Source organism: Lontra canadensis, unplaced genomic scaffold (genome assembly GCF_010015895.1).
Source record: "Lontra canadensis isolate GAN:19392208 unplaced genomic scaffold, GSC_riverotter_1.0 scaffold39, whole genome shotgun sequence".
NCBI classification, from domain to species: Eukaryota; Metazoa; Chordata; class Mammalia; order Carnivora; family Mustelidae; genus Lontra; species Lontra canadensis.
The window spans coordinates 7,128,765-7,149,127 of record NW_022631033.1 but is presented as its reverse complement, the minus strand read 5'-3'; the positions used below and the strand labels follow the sequence as shown (position 1 = coordinate 7,149,127).

At 37.6% G+C, this 20,363-nt stretch overlaps 1 protein-coding gene across 2 annotated transcripts in view; it reads left to right on the top strand.

The window, feature by feature from the left end:
* GPM6A (glycoprotein M6A) overlaps positions 1–20,363 on the top strand; it is a 333,855-nt gene that overhangs the window by 281,912 nt on the left and 31,580 nt on the right. For both annotated transcript variants that reach the window (XM_032869833.1, XM_032869832.1), the window contains exon 2: positions 6,772–6,964. In XM_032869833.1, the coding sequence (XP_032725724.1) occupies positions 6,772–6,964 (193 nt within the window). The remainder of the gene's footprint in view (positions 1–6,771; positions 6,965–20,363) is intronic.

The following is a 20,363-nucleotide window of genomic DNA, read 5'->3' as shown; positions in this document are numbered from 1 at the left end:
CTTATTAAGCAAACTTAAAAAGAAATAGAAACCTTGATTAGTTCTATAACCATTAGCAAATTAGATCAGTAGTTAAAATTGTTCCCACAAAGTCCATACGTATTCTGAATGGTTTTACTAACTAGTTCTACCAAATATTTATGGTGCAGCTAAAGCTGATGCAGACAGCCCCACAATCCTAGAGTATGGAAAAAGGAGGTCACTTTATAAGACTGGGATAAACCTGCTTCCAAAACAAGAGAGGAAAAATTAGATGTCGGTCACATTCATTACACTCATTAACATAGATATCCCTATCCTCACCCACTACACTTTTAGCCTCATTTTATATTCCTTTGTTCCACCTTCACTCTATTTTACCACCAGTGGCTTCTTAAAATTTCCTCAGATACTCTAGTCACACACCAGCCTCAGGACATTAGCATCTACTTTTTCTATCTGAAACCCTCTTCTCCTTCATGGACAGCTCCTTTGTCTCCTGCAGGTCTTTTTTAAAATGTCATCTTGGTTATTCCTTTCCTGAAAAAGCTGAAATCATTATTCCCATGTTCCCTATGCTTTCTTCCCTGTTTTGGTTTTTTCTCTCTGCACTTTTCACAATCTCATATATATTATTACTTCTGCATCTTGCTTATTGTCTGTCTCCCGCTTCTAGAAAGAGAGCAGAGCTTTTTGTTGACTGACTGACTTCCACAGCTCTGGCAGTTAGCATACTGCCGGGCACCTGGTGAAGACTCAGGAACTATTTGTGGAATGAATTGATAAATGCAAAAGTATTGAACAAAATGTTAGCATGACGAGTTCAGCAATGTATGAAAAATACAGTCTGACTCAGTTGGATTTTTCTCAGGAATGCTAGTTTAAATTAGAAAAACTTACTGAAATGGCAGATAAAAGGAAACAGCAAAATTATTTCAACATATGGGGAAAATTGTGTTACCTCTTTAACCAATAAACCAGCAACAAACATCACACTCAATGGTAAAACATGGCAAGTGTTTTCTTTATTATGAGGAGCAAGAAAAGGTGCCCTTTTCTCATTGTTTCTACTCTTCTTATTGCATTTTATCTGACAGAATAAGCCAATAGAAGGATAAATGCAAGGTACAAATAATGAAAAGAAAGAAAGCTCAAAACTTCCACAGATGATCAACAAATTCAGAGTAATTCACAGAATCAAAATAATTCAGAAGATCATCAAAAGAATTTGGCAAAATTTCTAGATACAAAATCGGTGTATAAATACCATTCAGAATCCCAATTAGTTAAATTGTGGAATCAGACTTTTGGAAATTTACATGGCAATGTAGAAGAGCCGTTAATAGCGTGATACACATGAGGAAGATGAACAAATGGGGGAATTGTCTCCACCACAAGTGAAATCGTATTATAAGACAGTGTGATATTGACCCAGGGACAGACCAGGACATTGGTGGACCAAAACAGACAGCTCCTCAATACACCCAGACCTCTCGGAGTACTCGGTGATGACCAAGGTGTCACTGTAGCTCAGTAGAGAAAGCATCAACTCATTGGTAAATGGTGCTAGGAAGTATTTATCAGTGAATAAAATTGTCAGTCTCATTTCCAGAATCCACCACTGTGTTGCTGGCCTCTCTTCTCAGTTGCTTATCTTCCAGGCTCTTTTTCCTTTACATTCTTTCCCCTTGACTTACCTTGGTGAACTTTGTGGAATGAGTGAAGGCAAAGGCTTGTGTTTACTTCACGGTGTTTAAAGGGGAGTACATTAATCATGTATCTCCTCTTTCTGAAAAATATGGAGTATGTCAAGAACTTCTGTTTTTTTTTTAATTTTTATATTAGGACAAGTCAGTGTGTAACACCACTAAATATCAGATAAATGCTAATGTTTAGAGTGTGTTGAAAAGAAAGTCTTGTAATTCCTTTGCTATTTTTTTCTTTTTTAAAAAAGATTTTATTTATTTATTTGATAGAGATAGTGAGAGAGAACATGAGAGGAGAGAAGGTCAGAGGGAGAAGCAGACTCTCCGTGGAGCTGGGAGTCCGATGCGGGACTCAATCCCGGGACTCCAGGATCATGACATGAGCTGAAGGCAGTTGCTTAACCAACTGAGCCACCCAGGCACCCAACTATTTTTTTTTAAATATGAAAGTAAAGGCATAGTGTTCATTCATTTGAGAAAATGCAACCAGGAACTAGTATGTATGAGACGTGCTTCTCTGTGTATACCGGTAGCGTCTCTTGGATAGCATGTCAAATTCCATGTTCAGTATTTGAACCAGCAGCTCTACCTGAGAATTGGTGGCCTATTCTCATCATATCTAGTCTTGAAAGTGTTTCCTGTGTAAAGTAGTCTTTATTGTTTTTAATAGAGATTTTCTCAAGAAATGTGTTTTCTCCAGTGCCAGCACTCCACTTATGATGCTTTCGCTGATAATCATTAAATGGAGTGGTTTCTCATCTCGAGGTGCAGTAGAAACGTGGTGGTGGGGGGCAGCTGAATCCTCAGCCTTAAAGGATGATTGTTGGGAGCATGTCATGGGCCCCAGAGCACGGTTGCCATGGTGATTCTGCTGCTCTGCCAAGGCTGTTTCTCACTGTGGGTGGAAAGAAGTTCCCCTGCCAGCAACTGTGTGGGATTCTGGCAGCTGGAGAGAAGGCAGAAATGCTGCGCTGCTTCCCCAGATGGGAGTTCTGAGTCTTCTTTTAAATGTAATAGGCAGCTCAGGCCCTGTGGAGGACAGGGGGGTAGTTAGGAACTAGCCCATTACAAGTGCAAAATGTGCACAATAAGATTCTGCAAGTGTTTTATTTTGAGTGGAAGCTTTGCAGAGGATCAGGACTCCAACTGACGGGGTGTAGCCTAACTTGGCAGTAAGGGAGGGTTAGAGAAATTTGTATTTGTCAATAGGGTTAATATAATTCTGAGGGATTTAAATGGCAGCATTTAAATAGGGAGTAAAAGAAATATTGCCATTTAATTTGGAGATCTTGAACTCATTCAGAAATGCCGGTTAACTGGGGTTGTCAGTTTGGGTTTCCGTAGTATTGAGATCTCATGTTTTTCTAAAAATAAAAGACATTACTATAACTAATTCTTTCGACTGTGACACCAATAACCACCACCCTCCCTCCCCTGAGATATATGGGGTCTAGGTAGCTAGGCTTGCTTTCATGGCAGTCCTAGTAACGGTCCATCTAAACCACAACAGAGAAAATGTGACATAAGTAGAACCTGACTCTAAATCAGAATTCAGATTGGCAGAATTAAGCAAAACTCTTCAGCAGCATTTTGGTGATCATCTGTAGGCTTCCCACTTCCTTTGCCCCTGGGCCTCATTCTGATTTTATTTTTGCTTTGTTAGAAGCTTTAATAAGACCCAGGAGAGATAATTCCTATCTATGAATTTAATGTTTGGACTTTTTTCTTTATATTTAAACTTCTATTCTGAAGGCTTTTGTTGATTACATTAATTTGGTTTTGACACCTCAGTGCCTGCAGAAGAAATCCCACGTACCTATATCGAATTCTTCCAGAATAGTAGAGGAGAGAAATCACAAAGGAATTAGATTTGAAGTCATAGGGATGTTTGGGGGCACTCGCCAAAATAAGGGTAACTCCTCTTTCTGTTGGTACCAATTCTGTTTCTTATTCTTTATTTTTAAATTATAAATAAGGTGAATTTTTTACAACATGGAAAGACAAAGAATAGTTCAAAGATTTTTCTGCTATCCTGTTTATCTCCACTCAAAACTGTGTTCAGTGATATTCAGAGACCGCACACTCTGGTCTCATCCATCTGCTAGCGAAATCTCTTCCTATCATATGAAGTGTCAAGCTGTTCTAACCTTTTCTACTTCCCCACATTGTGTGTGTGTGTGTGTGTGTGTGTGTGTGCACACGCGTGTGTGTGTATGTCAGGGAAGGAATGTTCAGGAAATGATTTCCTGTACTAACAATTGCTGTGGAAGTGAAGACATGTTCAGATGTCTTTTTTTGCCTCTGGGGCAGATGAGGTGAGCCGTAATTCTTTCAAGAAGGCCAGTTCCAGGGGCGCCTTGGTGGCTCAGTGGTTAAGCCTCTGCCTTTGGCTCAGGTCATGATCTCAGGGTCCTGGAATGGAGCCCTGCATCGGGCTCTCTGCTCAGTGGGAAGCCTGCTTCCTCCTCTCTCTCTGCCTGCCTCTCTGCCTACTTGTGATCTCTGTCTATCAAATAAGTAAATAAAATCTTAAAAAAAGAAAAAAAGAAGAAGCCCAGTTCCAATGATCAGTATGAAAATTAGCAGGCTGGACCACTCTCTAAATACAAAATTACTTCACACAGGAACTTTACAATGGTCACATGCATTGTATGTTACTATAAACATATGCATTCTAGATAAAGTGCACACAGATCTTCCTGTGACTTAAGTACAGTAAATAACAAACCATTTTCCAATTTCCTTTATTTGTTTCTGCAGAAAGGAAGAGCCAGTTAGGTAGAGAGCTTTTGAGAGGCTTTAGCAGTACAAAAGGAGATTTAATCAAGAATTTCCAAAAGGAGAGGAGTAGGAGGAAATCTCTGGAGTAGAATATATAGAGGGGAGATGGGGGGTGGGGTGGGGACGATGACACAAACACACACAGGAGGATGGAGGGGAAACTGAGATCATCTGAGAAGTTGTTTTGAGCCTCGCAGCCCCTTACTTAGGCTTCCTTTCTTCCCAGCAGCTGGTACAGAGTACCTCGTCAGTATGTCTTATTGCAGAACATACACACTTAAGCATTTCTCGTTAAGCTCCTGGAAGATATCTAGCAAATTCTGACACTTATTTTTAATATGAACAACCATGCTTTTCTGATGCCATAGACTAGAAAGCTGTCTTTCAAAAGACTAATGTGACAAAACTTTAAAAAGCAAAAGTGATTCCTGTAGTCAAAGTATTTTGAAAACCATACTACAACACAATCATCGTTAATCTTAATACAGTTAAAGGTGTGTCTAGTAGTGGTAGCCTGGACATTTATTGAGTGGTTAGTCCCTGGCATGCACTGTTTCATGGATTAGCTCACTGTAATGTAATTTAAATTACATTTTAATTGTAATTAAATTGTAATTTAATATACAAATTAAATTTATAATTTATTATGTTTAATACATGTAATAAATTTATTAAATATAATGATAAATTTATTACATGTATTAAATGTAATAAGTTTATTACATTTAATTTATTATATTTAATAACATACGTTGTCATATTATACAGTCATAACATACAGTATATCATAACATAGTGTCATATTAAAAATTTTGGTTGTACAATAGAGTGATTGAATAGTTCTGTACATTACTCAGTGCTCATCATGACAAATGCACTCTTTCTTCCCCAGCACTTCTTCACCCATACCTACCCCTCTCCCCTCCGGTAACCATCTGTTTTCTAGAGTAAAGAGTCTGTTTTCGTTGGTCTCTTTTTTTCCCTTTGTTCATTTGTTTTGTTTCTTAAATTCCACATATGAGTGAGATCATATGGTATCTGTCTTCCTCTGACGGACTTATTTCACTTAGCATCATACTCTCCAGCTCCATCCATGTTGTTGCAAATGGCAAGATTTCAATCTTTTTATGGCTGAGTCATATTCCATTGTATACATACGCCACATCATCTTTACCCATTTATCTATCAATGGGCACTTGGGTTTCTTTCATAATTTGGTTATTGTAGATAATGCGCTATAAATGTTGAGGTGCATATATCTTTTTGAATTAGTGTTCTCATATTCTTTGGGTAAATACCCAGTAGTGTGATTACCTACTTAATGCTCACAAGAATTATTTGAGGGGAATTCTTACCATCACCCTTTTACAAATGATGAAATGAAAAGCATGAATTTGCCAAAAACCACACAGTGGTAGAACAAGGATTTTACCTGTCCTGGTCTCTCATTTTTTAGTACCCTTCTCATTTTTTTTTTCAATTATGCGCTACAGCTGAAGTAGATTTCATATTTGAGTTACTACGAAGGTAACATAAATTAATATCTGAACTCAAAAGCTCTAAAATGATTTGCTTTACTAAGTGCAGTGTGCTTGGATATTGCCTAGTCTGTTCTCTTTCCCTCCTAAAAACCGCTGAGCAAAGTTCACTAAATTGGGTTCACAACAAATAGGTTTTGACCCACTATTTTTAAAACACAGCCAAAAGGAGATATATAGAATAAATGTCATTGACTACGAAGGTAACATAAATTAATATCTGAACTCAAAAGCCTCTAAAATGATTTGCTTTACTAAGTGCAGTGTGCTTGGATATTGCCTAGTCTGTTCTCTTTCCCTCCTAAAAACCGCTGAGCAGAGTTCACTAAATTGGGTTCACAACAAACAGGTTTTGACCCACTATTTTTAAAACACAGCTAAAAGGAGATACATAGAATAAATGTCATTGAAATAAAAACAGAACCAGATGAAATTTGGCAGCAATAAAGTCAAGAGAGAATGCTGTGGGTGCACGTGATGAAGGTTATTACAGGAAGTCTGGGTCAGGACGGAAGGGCTTCTTTTGGTTTGTGGGTAGAAGAAGAAGAAGACTTCAAGGGAATTAAATATCCTCTTCTCTGTGGACAATGGATTTATAATTAAGGAACTTGATTTTTCTACCCTCCAGGGCAGGCTGGTTGCGCGTGTTGACCTGATACCACCTTCAAATGCAAATATGCTTTCCTATAAGGCTTACATTTTTCTAAGAATTAATTAAATGGAGAAACAATATTCATTCCTAACTCTTTCCCATTGGTCTTCTGCAGGGTGTTTTGAGTGCTGTATTAAATGCCTGGGAGGCATTCCCTACGCCTCCCTGATCGCCACCATCCTGCTTTATGCTGGGGTTGCCCTGTTCTGTGGCTGCGGCCATGAAGCACTCTCTGGAACGGTCAACATCCTGCAAACCTACTTCGAGATGGCGAGAACCGCTGGAGACACACTCGACGTCTTTACCATGTAAGTCCCTCTAGCATCACTTCTCATGTTGAGAGTATGTTCACGTTGCTGTGTGTCCAATGAATAGGGAGGCAGTGTTATAGAGGAAGAAACAAATACCCTGAGATTATATACACGCGTCAAGAGAACATTGACCTTTATCATGACTCCAGGACACAGAGCAGAAGATCAGGAGCCAACTGAATTTAGACTTAATTTATGTATTAATTTGTCAAGTTTTACCAGAACTTCAGTTACCATTAAGTGGAATGCTTGCAAGCTGTGTCTGATCTTCCAATCTGAGCAGAGGCTGTTCTAGCAGAACTGAGCAGAGAATAGAGATCAGGGCCAGGTATAAATGTAGACTCTGCTGCCAGTTCTAGAAAAATCACCAAAACTCTGTGGGTGCCCTCACATTTTTAAAAATTTTAACTCAACATTGGGTATGGTACCATCTTTCTTCCCCTGCCTCCCAGAAGTGATGTGGACTTCTAAGAAATCTTGGTGAATGGTTCTTATCAGACTTCTGTTAACAACAAATCACCAGTAATATTGAGCAGCTTTCTGGAAACCTGATTTATGCTTAAAAGGTACATTTCACTTATAAATTGCAACCTCCTGGGATCGCTAAACTTTAATACTTTTTAAAAAGTAACTCAAACACAGTCTGGAAGTAAAAGAGTTTTCTGCTCAAGTTTTAGTCCCTTATTGCTTAAGATCACAGAGAACTAATGTTTAGGATTGAATTTAGCCCCCAAATAAAGTCCCGATTCAGATGATTTATTCAGTGATGCAATGCCCACAGAAAGAAAATAGCTCATTTGTACAGTGTATTTGATAATCCCAGCCAGTAGTCGACTTTCCATTTCATTGGCCACCATAGCATTTATGGCTCCTACAACCTCTTGCGTTTATTTCATGCTTCTTGATACTGTGCAATTTTGTAATATTTTTCATGTTGCTGTATTTTGTCATTCTGGGTGAATTCAATAACCTTCTTAATCTATATAGACTTTTTTCTGGAATATGATGGGTTTAGAGTTAACAAATATCAGTAGTTAATATGGCTGGTGAGAGTGACTTTGCCCTTTACTCTCACAACTCCATCAAAAAGGTCAGGGATATGTGTTATTTGCCCAGGGTCATTTCCCACTGAGATGTGTAATTACAACCCAAGACACTAATCTAAGACAACACTTAGTCAACCTGCACAACTTTCTAGATAGAAGATAACTTTTCTCCAATTCCAATACCAGAAAATAAATCACATTGCTAAATTTTTAAATAACACATCCCCTACAGACAGATAATCTTGAATAAAATATTGCTCACAGATTATTATTTTATTAATTAAAGTTGCTCATTTCTTTTTTTAAAAGGATTTTTTTATTATTTGAGAGAGAGAGAGACAGTGAGAGAAGAAACACAAGCAGTGGGAGTGGGAGAGGGAGAAGCAGGCTTCCCACTGAGCAGGGAGCCTGATGCAGGGCTGGATCCTAGAACCCTGAGATCATGACCTGAACCAAAGGCAGACACTTAATCCCTGAGCCACCCAGGCACCCCTAAAGTTGCTTATTTTTATGTAAAGAAAAGAGAAACATGGTACACATTTCTATTATGTAATAGAGCAAGAATTTTCTACTTTGCAGAGTGGAGGGCCTGTACCCTTGGACAGAGTGCATAGTAAAATTTTGTGGAAAAGGAAAAATTTAGTTGAAATATTTATGTTTATCTAGAATACTTTGGCACTTAAAATTTGGGAAAGATTGGCCATGAAGTAAGAAATATGACAAAGCAGGGGCGCCTGAGTGGCTCAGTGGGTTAAGCCTCTGCCTTCAGCTCAGGTCATGATCTCAGGGTCCTGGGATCGAGCCCCGCATCAGGCTCTCTGCTCAGCAGGGAGCCTGCTTCCTCCTTTCTCTCTGCCTACCTCTCTGCCTACTTGTGATCTCTCTGTCAAATAAATAAATAAAATCTTTAAAAAAAAAAATATGACAAAGCAGGTGTGTGAGACAGAGAACCTCTCCCAACATAGTTATTAAGAGGAGAAAGGAGTTGATGACCCACTCAGTTAAGAACAGATTATTCAGGGGCACCTGGGTGGCTCAGTCATTAAGCATCTACCTTCATCTCAGGTCATGATCCCAGGGTTCTGGGATCGAGCCCCACATCGGGCTCCCTGCTTGGCAGTAAGCCTCCTTCTCCCTCTCCCACTCCCTCTGCTTAAATTCCCTCTCTCTCTTTCTCAAATAAACAAATAAAATATTTAAAAAAAAAGAACTGAAATTATCTCAAAACAGTCCCTAACTCTGAAGTACCAATTTAGAGTTTCATCAATGTCAGTGACTAATGGAAATGAGCTATGGCAAATTTTAAAAACTATAACCTAAAAAAAGACAAAGGAATTACATCAGTTTCTTTGGATTTCCCAATGTAATTTTATTTTAGAGATTATTTTGAAAAATTACCATCATTCATTAAATTAAGTTCCTTAAACCCTTAGCAGACAGTTTGTCAATTTCCATTACATTAGCTCTATAGCATGGATTGATCCTTGGAAGTTTGTAGGTGATAGTCGTCATTTGGAATATGATTGAATGATCTGAAAATGCTTTGAATTATTGCAGGTTAGTTTGCAGAGATCCCTAAGAAAATGATTGCAAGGATATATTTTAATGTGATAAAACTGACATTTTCTTTTTAGTTTTAGCTCAGCCTACACTGGACAAAATATGTTTTCACTGTGCATTATTTTAAGCTACCACAGATGTCCTTAAAATCTACAGATTCTCTATATTTAGGCTATATCCAAATTGCTAACTTTAGATATAGAATAGAAGTTTGTAAGAAATCATGAGTCTAATAAATGACATGAGATGATTGTACACATCTATTAGAAACCAGTTGTCAAGATACTTACTTGACATTTAGACAGCAGATTTTAATATATCACAGAATTCTACTAAAGCTCTGAAGGAGTAGTGTGGGGGGTAGTTCAGAAGAGAAATCAGAGATCATATGCTTAATTTGGTACTTTTACCTTTGCTCTGTCCCATTGGAAGTTAACTGTGAGATTAATAATGCATTTTTGGAATGGGAAGAATACCATTTTGATTGGAAGAAAAGCAAGTGCTCAAATTATTTTTATATTTCAAATAACTAAAATTCTTAAACAAGGCCTTGTAAAGCTATCAAAGGAATTCAGACGCTTTCCTTGTCAGTAAATGGTTCATGAAAACAGAGGGAAGATAGGTACCATAAACTACTAGGTGCCATTGGTGTCAACTGACTACATGCAAAGATTCACATACAGGTTTAGAGCAAGTAGAGATTATCCTATGGGATGCTGCCTTACAGGGATATCAGGGGAATAGGTATGGGGAAGGGGAAACAGAGGGCATAAAATAAGGAAATATAGAATAGCAGTGGCTGAAAGATGGATTTGCAGACAATACAACTTGCTTGGAAACGGGCTGAGGTAAGTTTGGAAAAGAGTGTGTAATAGAATGGAAAGAAAGCACTCACTGGCCAATTTTAGTCATTTATAATCTGCTTTTTTCTCTATAGTTCACATGCTTGGTTCAACCAAATTAGGCACTCCTGTCTCATTTTCTTATAAAGGAAAAGAAATTTGTTTACTGGATATGTGAACTAAAAGATAAAACCAATCGCCCAAGCCTCTACTTGTCCTCCTGTGGTCGTCAGAATCTGAGGATTCCTTCGTTCTTTATCTCAGCTTCTCTATCTCGGTCTCTTTCCTATCTTCTTTCCCTTAAACATATGCACATATCTCAACATGGTCCACATCTCCTTGTCTACAGGAAGGAACGTGAATTCAGGCACAGTAAAAGATGACGATTTCACTTCACTAAGCATCTGTCTGTATGCAAAACTGACTTCCCGTAAATAAATCTGCATATAAGAAATAATATTATAAATACATGTAGGAATACTCTCCATTCTCATGCAACCTGTGTTTTGGGCATAAAATTCTCAATACCTTTAGCCTTCTCCAGAGGAATGTGACCAAAGTGATGTCATCCATCAAAGCGTTGTGTCATACTCCATTTGAGAAGTGGACATCCCCATAGAGACTAGAGGGAATTTCTCAAAGATTTTTGTGACCCACCGATATACTTTTTAGTATCACTCTGTCCCTCCTCATTAACTTGGTTTCCGAAAGACTCTTCATCCCTTTCAAGTCTGTGGTCTTTTGTTGGCTTCAAAGTGTTATTATAATGAGAGTGTGGCCCAGCCCACTGCTTCCCTTAGAGGATAGTCTTACACTCCGACTATAATTTTTTCTAGATTGACACCTCCTTTCAGGCCCACTCCACTCTGGCGAGAGTTCCCTGCCCCACCATTATCTGCTATATGATGAGGAGATCATTTTCTGATCTGTAACTCAGCCTTTCTTACCTGAGAGCCCCTTGGCAAGGTATTATTATGTGATCCGTCAGTGTCTTTTGGCTGAGTGAACAAGAAATAGGGGATGCATTTTACCTCTGCAGAACAGACTCATAAAGGACAATGAAATATGGAAACTGGTTAGAAAATTAGATCTCAAACGATCCAAACCACTAATTTTGCTAAGTGACTTGGCTTCTTGAGTAACTGTCTGGAAGACCGAGCAAGAGACAGTCTTATTCACAAATACTTCCCCCTGTAATTTATTAGACAGGGATTGTGTTTGGGTTTTGACAAATTATAGTCTAGGATCTGGTACCCTTGATTTCTAGAGTGAATATATTTTATTTTCAAAGTTTAATACTGTTAATTGAACTTAATGCATCAAGAACTGAGGTTACTAGATAATGAATTCTTTAGTATTGAATGCACACATAAAAATTTATCTCTGTTTGCCTAAAGCAAAAGCAGGCAGTAAGCGCAGATAAAATAGAGAAACTGGTTTTGCTCTCAACTTCCCTTATGTAAATCTCTAAATCTGCTTGGATACCCTCCCCAGTGTCCATCACCAGCTACCCTGTCCCTATCCCCCCTACTTCCAGCAACCCTCAGTTTGTTTCCTGAGATTAAGAGTCTCTCTTATCATTTGTCTCTCTCCCTGGTTTCATCTTGTTTCATTTTTATAGGGAAGTAGTTTTTGACTCAGTGTAAAGAACTTCCCAAAAGTCAAGAGTTTTCTGAAGAGTACTTGGTGTGCCTTGGAATGTACTGATTTGCCTGAGAACGAAGGTGTTCAGACAAGGCCGGCAATGAACTTCCAGTTCTGAGATGCTTACAACCTCTAATTCTCTTGCTAAGCCTTAGTCTTTATTCAAGAGCAACTATCTTAGTGTTTTTGCCTGCTTTGCAAATTGGGTTCTTGTGAATAGCAAGTATGGAAACATAGTTAAAACTTATATTTATTATATTTCTGTGTTTTTGTTTTCAAATATGCAGATGTCATTTTTCAGGCTAATCTTTTGTCTAATTTGTTTTTTAATGAATTCACTTATTCAGCAAAAAATAGTGGGTCATACTATGTGCCAGTTACTATGCTAATCCTTAGGAATTGAATAGAACAAGACAGATTGATTTTCCTCAAACCCTGACATGGAAAAGATACGTTAGCAAAGTGCTGTCTACATCAGGCTAAACAGATAGGAATCCAAGAATGCTAGATTCAGTACTTGAGCTGATCTCCAGGGTGCATCAGGTTGAGAAGTAGAGGGAATGGAGAAGCTACAATAATTAATACTGTAGAGCACGGGAATAAAAAAATATATATATATATCAAATGGACCAGAATAGAGGGAGTAAAAGATAATTAAGTGTATATAAGTAGTTATAAATACATTTAAAATTATGTCTCATTCACATTTTTGCCAAGACTTCCAGATAAATTTAAAATTTAAAATTTAAGAATAAATGAATTTGTAGAAACTAGAAGAAAAATATATTGGGTTTCATATATCATGGGGCAAGAAGTAACTAAGAAATATCAGATATCACAAAGGAAAGTATATATGGATTTGATATAATATAAATTAAATTTTACTCATTGAAGTATTACTTTAAAAAAAAACAAAGATACAGAGAACTGAGAAACATATTTACTACTTACATGACAAGAGGTCCTAATTTTAAAAAGGCAGAGTTAATTCAACAGCAAAAGTATACAGTTTGCCATGGAAAAATAGTCAAAATACAAAAACATTTCATTGAGGAATACAAATGGTTAATAGCTTGTATTAGTAGTAATACTAATACAACTACTACTAATTATTAAATGTTAAGAATTAAATACTACTAAGTATTAAATACTAATACAACTAATAGTAGTAGTAGTAGTTCGTCCACACTACTGAAAAAAGAAAATTAATTAAAAGGATGCTGTTGTCTTTACTGTCAAATTATCAGAAAAATTGAATGATAATACCTGGTATAGGAAACAGAGAATAAGCCCCCTAACTTGTTCTCAATGCGTTTTTTTGTGGGGTTTTTTGTTTTTTTGTTTTTTTGTTTTTTTGGTTTGGACTTTCCGGATATCACACTGACAATACATTCCTTACAGAGATTCACCTGAAATGATCATTGTTACCATGCGCTTTGTAAGGGTAGTGCGTTAGCTTCCTGTTGCTGCTGTAACAAATTAAAACAAATTTAATGGATTAAAAATGCACAAATTTATTCTTTTTTTTTTTAATAGTTCTGGATATCGGAAGTCTGAAATGGCTCTTACTGGGTTTATTGAAATAGGCTGAAATCAAGGTATTGGCAGGTTGTGTTCCATCTGGAGGCTCCAGGGGAGAATCTGTATTTTTACTTCTTCCAGCTTCTAGAGGCCACCTGTAGACCTTGGCTCATGGCCCCCCTTGCATCTTCGAAGCCAGCTCTGTAACACCCTCAGGTCTCTCTCTCTGAATCTGACTTTGAGTCTTCTGCATCTTCCTTTCATTTCTTAGGTCTTGCCATTATATTGTATAATACATACTGTATTGTATCCTGTTAAGACAGATAACCTCCAAATCTCAAATTATTAATTTAACCACATTTTCCAAATCTCATTGATGAAGATAACATATTCACAGTTCTGGAGATTAGATACAAACATCTTTGGGGGGAAGGGGCCTTTATCCTTCCTACCATTGGATAAAAGTAGTAGAGAATTGGTAAAATATATTGTGATACCTTCAAATGATAGAATGTGCCATAATCTTAAGAAAATATGTTGATAAAATTGCATAACATTTAAAATACTCATAGTATATTGGCCAAAAATGAAGTTTGTAAAACAGCATATAAAAATCATAACTGCTAGAATTAATTATAATTAATATTAATATTAATATATATTATTATATATAATTATATGGGAAAAAACTGGGAGGATAAGCAGTGAATAATCTGATTTTCTAGTTTTAATTTTATTTTTTTCTACAATGGACATATATTGATTTTAAATCAGTAAAACAGTTGTTATAGAAACATTGTCAAATTTTAAAGTTCGCATCCAGGGTGCACCTCAGTAGCTCAGTTGATTAAGCGTCTGTGTTTGGCTCAGGTCGTGATCTCAGGGTCCTGGGATTGAGCCCCACATCAGGCTCCCTGCTTTGGGGGTGGATCCTGCTTCTCCCTCTCCCTCTGCTACTCCCCCTGCTTGTGCTCTCTCTCTGTCACATAAATTAATAATATAAAAAAATAAAAAATAAAAAAAGTTCGCATTCAGAAAGGAGGTTAAGTGCTTTGGGTGTATGGACAGTTGTACCATCAATAACATAAAGTGTGTTAAGGGGAAAAGTAATTTTAGAGTATTCATTTGCATTTGTGGTTAAGTTGTTATCAGCTTAAAATATATTAAGTATGAGATGTTTTATGTAAGACCCATCATAACCTCAAAGAAAATATTTTTAGAAGGTATATAGAAGAAGATAAGAAAGGAATAAAACCATGTCAAAGAAATCAACAAAATAGAAAGGAAGACAAGAGTAGAGACCAAAAAAAGCTACACAACAGATAGAAGACAATTCAAAAATGGCAATAATAAGTCCTTTCCTACCAATAATGACTTTAAAGATAAATGGATTAAACCCCCCAGTCAAAAGACATAGAGTGACTGAATGAATAATAAATAAGATCCAAACATACGTGGTCTCCAAGACAATTGCTTTAGGTTTACAGACACACATAGGCTAAAAGTAAAGTGTGAAAAAAGATATTCCATGCAAATGATAACCGAGAGAAGGGAGGGATGCCCATACTTTTATCAGTCAAAACAGACTTTAAGTCAGAACCTGTCAAAACAAAGAAAGAAAGACATTATATAATGATAAGTGGATCAGTTCCCCAACAATATATATGCATGCAACATCAGAGAACCCAAATATACGAAGCAAATACTGACAGACCTAAAGGGAGAAATAGACAGCATCCCAGTAGCAATAGGGGAATTCAGTATTCTACTTTCTGTACTGGACAGAACAACCAGACAGAAGATGAATAAAGAAACAGAAGACTTGAACAACACTGTAAAACAAATGGGTCTAACAGACTTATCTAGAACATTCTATCCAACAGGTGCAAAATACACATTCTTCTTGAGTGCTCGTGGAACATCATCCAAGATTGATCCCATGTTAGGTAACAAAACAAGTTTTAGCAAATTTAAGAGACCTGTATCCATACTGATATCACCTCATTAACAATAGAATTAAGAAGAATAAAATACTTAGGAATAAACTTAACCTACGTGATGAAATAATTTAAAGAAGCCACAAATAAATATAATGATATCTCCTCTTCATAGATTGGAAGATATAATATTGTTAAACTGTCCATACTACCCAAAGTGATCCACAGATTAAGTGCAATCCCTATCAAAATTCAAATAGAATTTGTTACAGAAATAGGGCAATCTTAAAATTCAGAAGAGAGTCACTCACAGAACAATCTTGAGAAAGATGAATAAAGCTGGAAGCTTCACACTTACAAGGCTAGAGTAATCAAAACAGGGTGGTAGTGGGGGGGCCTGGCTGGCTCCATCAATTAAGCGACTGCCTTTGGCTTAGGTCGTGATCTCAGAGTCCTGGATTCGAGTCCCTTGTTGGACTCCCTGCTCTGAGGGGAGCCTGCTTCTCCCTGTCCCTCTGCCTACTGCTCCTGCTGCTTGTGCATATGTGCTCTTTGTCTTTCAAATAAATAAATAATATCTTTAAAAAAAATACTATAGTAGTGACATAAGAGACATATGGACTAATGGAATGGAATAGAGAGCGCAGGAAGGAAACCTTGTACAGGCAAAATGATTCGAACAAGGGTGCCAGCACGCAATGAGGAAAGGTAATCTCTTCAATAAAGGGTGCAGGGGAAAATTGGATCACTCGCACAACAATGATATTGGGCCTTTATCTTACACTATTGACAAAAATCAGTTCAAATTGGATGAAAGAACTAAATGTAAGACCTTAAATTATAAAACTCCTAGAAGAAAATGAGGGGCTACTTCATAATATTGGCATTGGCAATGATTTCTTGGATATGGCACCAAAGCACAAGCAACAAAAGCAAAAATAGGCAAATGAGACTATAACTTAAAAGCTTCTGTGCAGCAAAGGAAATACTTAATAGGGTGAAAAGGCAAATTTACAAGGCATATATCCAATAAGGGGTTAATAGCAAACTGTATAAGAACCCCTACAACTCAATAACCTAACCTAAAATGGACAAAAGACTTCAGTTCACATTTCTCCAAAGAAGACGTACAAATGGCCAACTGGTATATGAAAAGATGCTCGAAATTACTTGTCATCCAGGAAATGTCCGTCAAAACCATAATGAGCTATCTCCTCACAACAGACAGGATGACCATTATGTAAAAAACAAACAAAACAAAGAATGATCCAGCAATCCCACGTCCGGTTACTTATCCAAATGACTTGAAATCAAGATTTCAAAGAGAGATTTGCATTCCCATGTTGGCCACAGCATTATTTGCAATAGCCAACCTGTGGATACTATCTAAATGTCCATCCACAGATGAATGGGTAAAGAAGAGGAGGTTTATACACAGAATGGAACATCATTAAGCCGTAAAAGAGAAAAAAATTCCTTTCCGTGCTCCAACATGGATGAACTTGGAAGACATTATGCTGAACGGTAAGTCCATCACAGAAGGACAAACATGGCATGATTCCACCTACATGAGGTACCTAAAGTAGTCACACTCATAGAAACAGAAAGTAGGATGGTGTTGGCCAAGGGCTGGGAGAAGAACGGGAGGCTGTTGTCCATGGGGTTTAGACTTTCAGTTACACAAGACGAACAGGTTTAGAGCACCTGCTGTGCGACACCATGCTGATGGCTAATACTGTGTTGTACGCTTAACTGAAGAGGAGAGATCTCGTGTTATGTGTTTTTTGCCTCAATAACAACTAATAAAACATGGATATTCTTCATCACAACTCTGAAGATTCCAAAACAGCTTCAAGTAGTCTCTAAAAATTCTGATTTTTTTTAACTGAAGTTGGATAGGATATGCATATCTGTCTAACTCTGAGCTGGGAAATCACTCACCTCCCACTCTGTAATACACTGGTTTAGGTGTTTAGGAAGAAGCAGCCATTTCCTGACTCTGAGAAGAGGTGTCCTACATACTAGCAGCTTGTCTGCATTACTGTCAAACTGCCATATTCGAATAGTCTGTAACATTCTCGTGCATTAGACAATATGCACATCAGTTTAAAAGAGTCCTTACAGATGAGAAATACTAAAGAAATAAAGTGACTGTATGAGTTTCTTGGGTCTGCCATAACAAGCTCTATGGCTTTAAACTATACAACGTTATTCTCTCACGGCTGGGGAGACCGGAAGTGTAAAGCCAAGGCTGAGCAGAGCTGCGCTCCCTCCCGAGGGAAGATGCTGCTCCTTGCCTCTCCCAGGCTCTCTGGTTGCGGGCGTTGCTTGATTTGAGGCCCCGTTGCTCAAATGTCTGCCTCCATCTTCGCTGTACCTCCTCCTTTTCTGAGTGTCTCTCTCAAAACTGCCTCTGTCCCTCTCTCATAAAAACACCTATGACTGGGACGCCCGGGTGACTCAGTCGTTAAGCCTCTGCCTTCAGCTCAGGTCCTGATCCCAGGATCCTGGGATAGAGCCCCGCATTGGACTCCCTGCTCAGCAGGAAGCCTGCTTCTCCCTCTCCCACTCCCCCTGCTTGTGTTCCCTCTCTCGATGTGTCCCTCTCTGTCAAATAAATAAAATCTTTAAAAAAAAAACCAAACACCTCTGACTGCCTTTAGGGCCCACCTGAGTATTCCAGGATAAGTTTCTCTTCCCAAGGTCTTTAACTTTAACATGCACACCAGAGAAGGTAAAATTCACACTTTGCCATATGAAGTAATATTCAGAGGTTTCAGGGATTAGGAAGTGAATATATTTGGAGGGAAGCACTTTTTTATTTTTATTTTTTTAAGATTTTATTTATTTATTTGACAGAGATCACAAGCAGGCAGAGAGGCAGACAGAGAGAGAGGAAGGGAAGCAGGATCCCTGCTGAACAGAGAGCCCGATGCGGGGCTCCATCCCAGGACCCTGAGATCATGACCTGAGCCGAAGGCAGAGGCTTTAACCCACTGAGCCACCCAGGCGCCCCAGGAAGCACTTTTTTAACCCACCACAGTCACCAGTGTTCTTTTTTGCTCTTACAACAGTTGCTACCTTTAAAAGCTTCTTCTAAGTATGAAAATATTAAAAACGTCTAGCAATACATGAGCATAGTAAATATGCCTATATTGTTCTTTCTGGAGGCACACTTTTTTTTTAATAAATGATGTTAGGACAACTGGATAACCTTTTCTTTCTTTTTTTTTTTTCTTTTTATTGCTTTTACTTTTGAACTTCTTATCTTTGTAAGTAATATATGAATACTTTGAGTTTTATCCAAGCAAATCCCTAACATCATATCATGTCACCCCAAAATACCCCAATATATGTCTCCAGAAGAGGACTTTTAGGAATTAGTATACAAATAATGCTATTATAACACTGGACAAAATTGACAACACCATTTCACTCTTTGATATCTTAATTAATATGAACCTATAAGATATGGCTGCTGCTAACCTCCCATCCCCCAGAGAGGCATCCACGTCTGAGAGTTTTTCAGTATTATAGCCATTTTGAAAAAGATAAAATTAGATCCAGTTCTTGCACTACCCAAAGAATAAACAGCAACTTGATCAGAAGTCTAAGTAATAAAATGCTAGGATATATGTGCTAGAAGCAACCATAGTTCCAATATAACCTGGGTATAAATAAAGGCTTACAACTATGACTGAAGTCCCAGTGTACCCAAAGAGAAGACAGGTGACTCTGACAACATTGAAGTTTTTGTTTTTTAAGTGACATAGCAATATGCCACAGGCCAAGTCAAAAGACAGATGGCAAACTAGGAGAAAATATTAGCAGCATGTGTTATAGATAAAAGCCAAATATCCCTAATATGCAAATCTTATAGATAAGAGGGCATGAATCTTATAATAAGTGGGCAAAAGACATGGCAATTCACAAAAAGATAAATGTTGCCTATGATCATAGAAAAAGATGTTCCATTTCACTCTTACTAAGATAAATACAGCAAAACTACCAGTTATTACCCATTGGTTTGCAATAATTCAAATCTTGACAATATAGTGTTTTGTTGAGACTCTGGAGAAAGAGCCTCATACATCGCTGTTTGGGATGCAGAAATGGTACAACCCTTACAGAGAGGAATTTGGCCATTTTTAACGAAGCCACATGCGTTCGCTTTTCAACTCTTCAGTCCTTCTACCCTAAGTATACACTATCAGTTATTTTAATGCATTTGTGCAAGATTATTCATTGCAGTGTTATTTGTAATTGCAAAATATTGATAACTACATATGCACGCATAGAATATGGGGTAAATAAATACATATATACACTAAGCTACCATGCAGCTGTTGAAAAGAATGAGGAAGGTCTCTGTGAACTGATACGGAGTGATTTTAAGGATATTATTGATTGATAAAAGCTAAGTGCAAAAGAGCATGTGTATATGCTACCTTCCATGTAAAAGCGAAAGGAGAACATAAATATGTACACACACATACACACATACTTGACTTCACATTAAAAAAAAACACACAGGAAGGATAGCAAGGGAGCAGTGAACAAAGAACAGGGTGGAAGGGGTAGGGGAGGTTGTGACCCTTCTCTGGAGTATCTTTTTATACAGATTTGACTCTTGGAAGCATGTTAATGATATCCTGTATGTTCAAAAGTGAGATTAAGTCGATGTGCATGGGATGGAGAACCTAACATTGAAACAAATAGATCCCCACTGCATTTCAGTGAATCCTATAAGCACAATGAAGGGAAGAAAGAAGAATGAATTAATCCAAGTAATTTGGAGACTCAGTATTTGACTACCTACTTTTAGTTTTGAGTGAAGGGGTAGGGG